Below are 8325 nucleotides of genomic sequence, written 5' to 3'. Positions count from 1 at the left end.
TTCTTTATTGAATGAAAGTAATTTTGAATCTTCCAGGTAATTTTCAAATTCCTGAGTTCCTTTTCCCCCTTTCTCTATGTTCTCCCAACCTGTTCTTTGTCATAGGCACCACACTGAGTGTTGTAGTTACGTCATTTACTGACGTTGGATTCATGTACAGCATTAGCATAAAGTTGGACACGTATTGTTTATTTTATTGTGTTTTAAATAAGATTCTAAACTCTTCTCCCTTGGTCATCATTCATATAGTTTTAGCACAGCTGTTGTGAGCTTCTCACCAGCAGGTGGGGCTCCCAGACCAGCTGTCATCTCCTGTCCCCACACACACAAAACACAGAAGTGCACACACCTAGAAATCCTCCAAAATGCACTGGCTTTATTGAATGTTAAATACCAGACTCAAACAAGCACTTGTACGATGAGCTCGAAAACATACAAATGCAGTATTTTTTAATAATTGTAATTATTTTCAGCTTTTTATTTAATGCACAAAAGGCAGTTAAGCTTGATTGTATTTCTTGCATGCTTGTTACAATATAAAGCACGGTGCTGTGCATGAAAGCATGAACACACTGACATTTTCCACTTACTAACATGCGGGACCCCTCTCTCAGCTCCGCTCAGCTCAGGGGGTGGCAGAGCTTTAGAAACATGCTCTCAGTCACAGCAGGGGATGCTGTTTTCTCAGTACAGATACCTGCCTCGTTTGGCATATATTGAGGTCAAAGTATGAGAGAAAGAGACAACGCAAGTAGGTAAAGCAGAGTGTGACAGCTAGATGCCTTGTCAGAGTCGAGAGAGAGGTTTCACAAATTGCTGGGAGTGTTTCGAAACATCAGTCGGGACATGCATACCACTGGAGTTCAATGAGCATGTGTCTGGTGCAGGTGTGAGGTTACGTGGGTGCGTCTTCCTGGAGTGATACGGCAGAGAGAGCGGACCTCCTGGATCGCAGGATGTAGGGTGGGAGCGGCCCTGAGGAAACTGTACAAATCAGTAGGTGGAGCAGGACTCCATCGCCTGGCAGACCTGGGCGAACACTTCATCTGGTGACTTCTCGGCATCGATCTGCAGATGGAGACAAAGTGGCTGAGATGAGGCTTTTCAGAAGCCGTCAGTGCCTTCACATGCAGTCGAGGACAGCAGTCTGCTGCAAGCTCACATCAGACTGATGACCTCAATACCTGCTAAAGGGACAGTCACCCCCAGCCAGAAATTATGTGATTATCTACTGAGGTTACAGTGGAAACAACAGCAAGGTTTCTATGTAAGTTTCTATCAAAATGACATCTTGGGACAGCTCCAAAATGATTCTAAGATAGTACAGTACCCGGTGTAGAGATGACTGTATAGCTGTTTATTGTTTTAAATGTATGTTTTATATATATACAGGGAGTTGAACCTGTAACCCTGGCTGAGTTAGCTGCCTCTAGCTGCTCTCCTTTATCAAAAACAGCAACAACAACACAAGCTTACCATGTGCAGAAGCCTCTTGTGTTCATAGTGAGCTACCACTGCCTGGTCGTCGTTGCAGATGCTCTCAGCCCTACTGTGCGTGGGACTGAATCTGTCTGTACTGGAGCTGGATCTGCCATGGCACTGCAGACGACTGGACATGGTGTCGGCCAAGCAGTTCAGCACAAGAACCGCGCTGGGTTCACCCAGCTGATGCACACAGCACAGGAAAAGGAAAGTCACTCATCTCTCCAGTTAAACCACTGATCCTCAGGCTGCAGCTTCCTTTTTACTTTGTCTTTGTCATTCTAAACATGTCATTCCTGGTTGTCATGCATCCCCATTTTCTAAAATTATTATTATTTATTTTTTTTAAATTGCGTTAACACTATGAGTCATAGTTGACTGTCATTTTTCATGCTCATGTCATTGCTTCATGTCAAACAGCTTAACAAGCTTAGTGTTGCCTCTGCTTTCTTTCTTTCTTCACTTTGCACTCATTTAAGTTTTGTGAGTAAAATTTGTGTCTACTGGTGGATGGCTTGTTCTTCTTTTATTCATGTTCCTGACCACACGTCTGCTGTCTGGCCTGCCGGTCCAGTGCTCTGACCTTTTCCTCGTACATCTGCGCCTGTCTTAGGTCTCTGGGGAAGCCACTGATCACGAGACCTTTGCCCTGCCGTGCCAGTGACGCCACCGCATCACACAGAAGTTCCAGCAGTGTGTCCTGGAGGTCAAAAACACACATACAGCACAGGCATTAATTATCATTTGTACCCAACAAAGCAGGGATATAGATGTATTTTTGTGTATACATAAATACATTGAAAACATTCATAATCTGCAGGTTCACTGTGTCAATCAGCAGAAAGTTGCTCAGCCACTGTGTCAGTATCAAATGAAATACAAGCCTTACAAGTGATTTCTCAATTTTAAACTATCCATTAAAGACCGTGCTTTATGTCAAAATATAGGTTGAATTTTTGGTTGTGCTTATATGTTGTAAGTAAATAAAACTGTATTACATCAAAAACAAGTACAAAAGCCAAAATAACTTGTTAAGTGAGTTAAAACAGATGACATGCTATGACACTCGTGACATTATATGCTCTTTAGAATACAAATCAAACGCACCCTCTGCAATGAACCAGCCTATTTAAAGCTGTGATGTTGCACTGGTTCATCAGTGCTTGCCGCCCTGCTGCTAGTCTGCAAACTAGTCTGCTAACTAGTTTGCTAAGAGTATTAGCTGATATCAAGCTACGCTGCCAGGAGTCTTATCAGGTCAGTTCAGGAAGACTCTGAGGAGAAAACTGCTGTGCTTCTTGTTGCTGTACTTGTCACTGGAGACTGATTTGTTGTTTGTTATATTAGCTTCAACCACTTCAAACTGGAAGTCACGTTAGCCTGGCAACACTTCCCAAGGCTGTTCTCCAAAATGCTAGACTGGTTGCTTCACCTCAAAACTTCTGGTAAGTGTCTGTTGTATCTTTTCTCTCTTCACTCGATGTTTGTGTGTCATTGCTCTCCACAGTGTGCTCATGGTTGTCTGCTGTTTGCTAATTAGGCTAACTTTACTGTTGTGGTTGTTAAAGTTACTGTTCTTTTGGTTGCTTGGCTGCTGCTGATTTTTGTGAACATTATGGAGTGAACTGTGGTGTGGCCATGGATGGATTACTGAATGGGCCTGCAGGTTACAGGCCCAGGACTTTATTAGAAACTTGTGGCTTTTATTACTTGTGCATATTTTCTCCACAAACTTTATATTCAGAAAAACGTTGGAGATATAATTCAACGTATCACTTCTGTAGGTTTATGTAACTGATTTCTATAGTTTGGTATACTGATTTCATCTCCTCAGAGGTCAGTAGGTGTAATATCATCAAAGGTCAGATGCTCGATACTCCACTCAATAAGCTCCTGATCAATATGATTAGCACTGTGCAAAAGATAAATGACAGTCATTTGCCGGTATAGTTATCTCAACATCTGAGAGAAGAACTGGCAGGAAGGAAGAAGGAAAGAATAGTACCTGTAGTTTATGTTTTAGGCTCTGCAGTGACTGGAGTCATGACATGACCCTGCCAGATATTCTCTTAACCTAGACTGAGACCTGGAGCTGAGCCAGGTTTGATCTGCCAAAGATGCATCAAATTATGTGCTGCTCCCACACCCACAGGAAAAGACACTCCACTGCTATTTTAACACATTAAATATTGGGGATTTTTGCTCTTTGGCTTCAGCTCATGATGTACAGCTGCAAGAGAGTTTCTCCCTCTGGGATGTGTAATTCCATCTCTGCATGGTTGGACAATGGTCGCACATGTGAACCCCCCGCTAAATGTAAAAAAAAGTCTTTTTATATGTGTAGACATACAACACACATGGAGGCTGACAGTCTGCAGAGGGATTTCAGATCATGGAGAATATTAAATCACACTTTTAGTGTTGCCAGGCAACAGTTCAGTAACATTATAAATCAAACCCTCACCTTGTCAGTTTTTACAGTCTTAACACTGATGAGCCACATATGACTTGTCACTTTGAGATAAAACTCTGATGTGGGTGTGGTTTTGTGTTACAGTAGCTTCTGTAATGTGTGATCCCAGGGTGGGATTATTCACCCTGCTTTTCTCTCCCTCTCACCAACCAACTCACATAAAAACATAAAAATAAGTGTTTGGTGGTGGCTATGTTAATGAACACATGGGAAATGACTTTAATGCTCTGTAAGAAACTTAGGCAGCCGAGCCTTGCCTGCAGCCACTGGGATTTTCCACTGAGATGACAAAGTTAAAATAAATATTTGTGTGGGTGTCTCTTTTATGTCTTGTAAATCAGTTCAGTGCATCGCTTCTTTATCCTGAAATAATGGAAAACCTGAATGTCTCTCATAGTGTTTGTTGTTACCTCCACCAAAGGCAGGGATAATGTTTTTGCTGGCATTTGTTTGTTAGCATCATAACCCAAAAAGTAATGAATGGATTTTGATGACATTTTTTTAAGAGGTAGGGTATGGCCCTCGGAACAACCGATTAGATTTTAGTGCTGATCCATATCACCATCCAGATCCAGGAATTTTTAAAAAAAGATTCGTGGAAGTGCTGGAAAGGCTGTTTACTATATGTGAGCCCCCTTGTGGTGAAACTGTGCATCTGCATGGCTGAGCATTTTGAACACACACTCTGTGTGGGACAGCGACCGCTGCCTATTCACTGTCACTGGAAACTGAGTGCTGTCACTCAGTACACCCTGCTGCGTGAGACAGGGAGCTATGCCTGGTTCAGACTACACGTTTTTGTCTGATATGATGGTCACTATGTCAGATTACAAATACATTCTTGGACGTCGGTACCCGACACATCACAGCCTGCCATCATTCACAACTTGGAGGTGCCAGGGACTAGGAGAACGTAAACACAGAATAGCTTCTGTGGTGTGTGTGTTTGTGTGATACTGGGTGCTTGTGTTTAAAAAGCCAGTCACACAAAGAAGGCAGCAGCCTGTGTGTTGTCCGTCCTTCATAGAGAACTCAAGGCAGTGTTTTAAGCAGGTAGTAAAACCAGAAACTAATTGGGGTAGCCCTGATAGAGTAGCCACTTCCCAAGGCAGACCGTAAAAGACAATATGCCAACATTAGCTGTTGTCACTGTGATATTTAATGAATATGGTTCAGTCAAATATGCCAAAAATGTTGTGAACACAAGAGCCATCTGTGCTCCTGTCGGTCAGCGTTGGCCTGTCTCATTGTACAAGCAAGCGACTTTTGTCTCTGTACTTTGTCTCTTGTTGCTGTATGTGTGAATGTGATGGAAAAAATAATCTGCACTTTAAGTCAGATCAGAGCAACACATAATGGTTCAGTACTAGGTATGAGTATTTTCATATTTGTTCATCACTGTTTAGTTGTATTGTGTCTACACTCACCATGTTTGAAAAAATATTTTTATAGACTCAGCTGACACTGTGTCAAAAGCTTTCTTGAAGTTTAATTGATAGAAGCTGGTGGTGAAAAGGAGCAGGTTTAGCTATTTGCCTGTTCAGATATCAGCTCAGTACATGAGTAACAACCACAGCTGAAGTGACCTTGCAGTAGCAATAAGTCATCTGTGACTTTTATTTACCTGTGCTGCAGACGAAGGAGCTGTACAACTGACAGATCTGTGACAGTTTTCATATTTTCACAGCAGAGGTGAGTAGTCTTAAGTAATATATCACAAATTCTGTTGTGTCATTTCCTTTTCCGGCTCAAGAATGATTTGTTTGTCTCTGTAGCACAAGTGTGTTGACATCAGCAAGGTTTTCTCTCACAGTGGTTCAGGAAGGGTGGATGTGACTTATTTTTCCACAGTAATTTAAGGCCAGAAACTTCAGCAAGTGGACCTCACTTATTCACTGCTGTTGATTTAAAAACCTTGTCACCCTCCTGCCAGTACAGTACATACTGTAACAGTACATTTTGCAGCGCTGGGCAATACAAATTCTTAATCCACTTCTGAGCACTGCAGTTGACCCCCAGCACTCTTCTCATTAATGTGACATCAGCGTTTGCAGTATTGTTGATTACTTGTTAACATACAGTATGTAGCCACTGTGAATTTTAATGTGTTTGCTGCATACCTTCTAAAATCACCTTACTGTACCTAGCGTCTGGTGGACCGAGGCCACATTTGGCTACTGGCTAAAGTCGACTTTTTGCCCCGACACACACACATGTTTACATATTCTCAGATGGTGTGTTTTCCTCTGAGAGCCTTTGGAGTTGTAGATAATTTATCTGGTTTACACACTAGCAGTGAATTACTGTATCTAGCTCCAGTATAGGTTCTGACAGCTGGAACAGTGCACACAGATGTGTGATCTCTGTGAATGCCACTTTGAGCACTCTTGACTGTATAAGCTCTGTATTTCATTAGGTCCTTGGCAGGAAAACATCTCATATACTGTACTGTGGTATATCAGTATTTTCTTAGCCTGAGGGGAAAAAAAAAAAAGAGGTTTCATCTTTCAGCATGGAAGGACTTTCTGCTTTTTTCACTTTATCTTGGGGTGTTTATAAAATAATAATCTTGTAGGATCTTGTCTTTAAATGATTATTTTGTTGGCACAGCTTCCCGCTCAGCGCTGATGTTTTGATGTTTGTCTTCCCGGAGATTACCCCGCAGGCAAAAAGTGTGGGTGGTGGTTCTGTGACATTTTATTGTTCTTTATTCTTTGATTATCTGCTCAGAGATAGTGGCATTTCGCAGTCACTGCTTCTTCTCATATCAACTCCAAACAAACCACTTTTGCTTTCTATCCTCTGAATTTGTGAAAAGTGCATTTTTGAAAAACGGGTGCAGTTACCATTAAAACACAATATTTGAGTCGGTTTCCACACTGCAGTGCTGTAGGTCTGTTCACCTTGATCCCTCGTTTGTCTTTTCAAGCAATAGCCCTCAACTTGCAGAGCGATATGAGAAAATGGAAAAAGCTGTAGCTGGAAACAGTGCGGCTGAAAAGCCTTGCTGCCAATTTGTCAACTGCTTCACTGCAACAAAATATATCTGTGGCCCAAAAGATGTTTTTCTGACACACATAAGATTTTATGTGTAAATATTGAACGTTTGCCAGATGTTTTCAGAGCAAGTAATCTTTTCTTTCTGTGTCCACCTGAGCAAAGAAATGCACCATGTGATCAGCTTTCATTGGCATGATGGGCTGGCATCACTGGCATCTTTTTAAAGATATCATCCAGCTCCCTCAATTGAAGCTTAGTCTTGATGCCCTCTGCACGCTAGCTGGTCTTTGGCTAGCTTTTGTAAAGGCGCATTTAGACTGTTCAGCACCAACAATAGGTTTTACTTCATGTCAATAAATCAGGTTGTAGCACACAAGCTGAGCCAGTACCACACTGACCTCAGGCAGCTGCTCTCCTCTCTCCAGGATGTCCCGCAGGTGGCGTCCTCTGTTCCCATGGGACTGCAGCTCATTGCACAGCAGGTCACACGGGGTGACACGATGCAGGCCGAACCTCTCCTCCATCCGCTCACACTGGAAAGCCTTCCCTGAGCCTGCACCACCTGAGAGAGCACACACACAGGTACAATCAGAGGTCAGTCTACATCACACTGAAACAGCGCACGTAGATGGTGTGTGTGTGTGTGTGTATGAAAGAGAGTGAGACACAGTGCTACATGTGAGCATTTATGAGGGGAAAAGTGTGTGGGAGAGAGGCTAGAGATAAAGGGGGAGGACAGAAGAGAGGAAACATAGAGCAGGTGGGAAGGTGAGCTGTGTGTGTGCACCTGGTGTCTCTCACACTGCGGGGACTGAAACCTGTTTACACACTCGCACTGACCCTTAGGAGACCCTTGATTTAAAGTTAGGTTAGGGACAGGCAGTAGTGGTTATGGTTGGGGCAGCATGACGGTGCAGCTGTTAGTGCTGTCGCCTCAATACCTTTGGGTCTGGACAGTTGTTTGGACAGCACAAGCAACTTTAAGACATCTCCTTGGACTCTTGGTAGTCTACTCGTTAGCTGCAGTCTTTAAATGTACAATAACCAACCCTAACCTTAGTTTAAATAAAAGTTCAAACTTGACCTTAAAGCCATGCCTCACTTCTCAAACAAAGATGTTGTTACTTTCCTGGCACAAAATGCAAACTGTTTTTCACACACACAGGCATCATACATCCAAACATAAGGTGAATCCCAATTCCCCTATTTTATTGTTCCTTGATCCTCGCTCAACCCAAAAGTCGTTGCAGTCCACCGTGATGAAGGACATCCCAAAGCTCTTATTTCTGCTCCGAGGTGCGAGGAGGCTGCCTGGAGGAGATATGACCAGCGCATCCTTCGATGCAGTCAGTTACAGGTTGACCTGCCCC

The 8325-nt window shown here is 42.9% G+C and overlaps 1 protein-coding gene and 1 long non-coding RNA gene across 2 annotated transcripts in view; one reads left to right on the top strand and one right to left on the bottom strand.

Annotated features, from left to right (window-relative positions):
• Positions 1 to 356: 356 nt before the first annotated feature.
• Positions 357 to 8325, bottom strand: part of ak5 (adenylate kinase 5) — a 56633-nt gene continuing 48664 nt past the window's right edge. Inside the window, exons 11-14 of the mRNA XM_020591482.1 lie at positions 7354 to 7517; positions 2066 to 2182; positions 1477 to 1665; positions 357 to 1068 (exon numbers count right to left, since the gene is read on the bottom strand). Coding sequence (XP_020447138.1) covers positions 994 to 1068; positions 1477 to 1665; positions 2066 to 2182; positions 7354 to 7517 — 545 coding nt within the window. The 3' untranslated portion in view covers positions 357 to 993. The remainder of the gene's footprint in view (positions 1069 to 1476; positions 1666 to 2065; positions 2183 to 7353; positions 7518 to 8325) is intronic.
• On the top strand, positions 2596 to 7468 carry LOC109955372 (uncharacterized). Its single transcript, XR_002274259.1, has 4 exons — positions 2596 to 2739; positions 2830 to 2927; positions 5591 to 5647; positions 7381 to 7468. It is a non-coding gene; the product is annotated as an uncharacterized LOC109955372 (long non-coding RNA).

This window comes from Monopterus albus, unplaced genomic scaffold, assembly GCF_001952655.1.
Source record: "Monopterus albus unplaced genomic scaffold, M_albus_1.0 scaffold14.1, whole genome shotgun sequence".
NCBI classification, from domain to species: Eukaryota; Metazoa; Chordata; class Actinopteri; order Synbranchiformes; family Synbranchidae; genus Monopterus; species Monopterus albus.
This window is presented reverse-complemented; position numbering and strand designations above follow the sequence as displayed.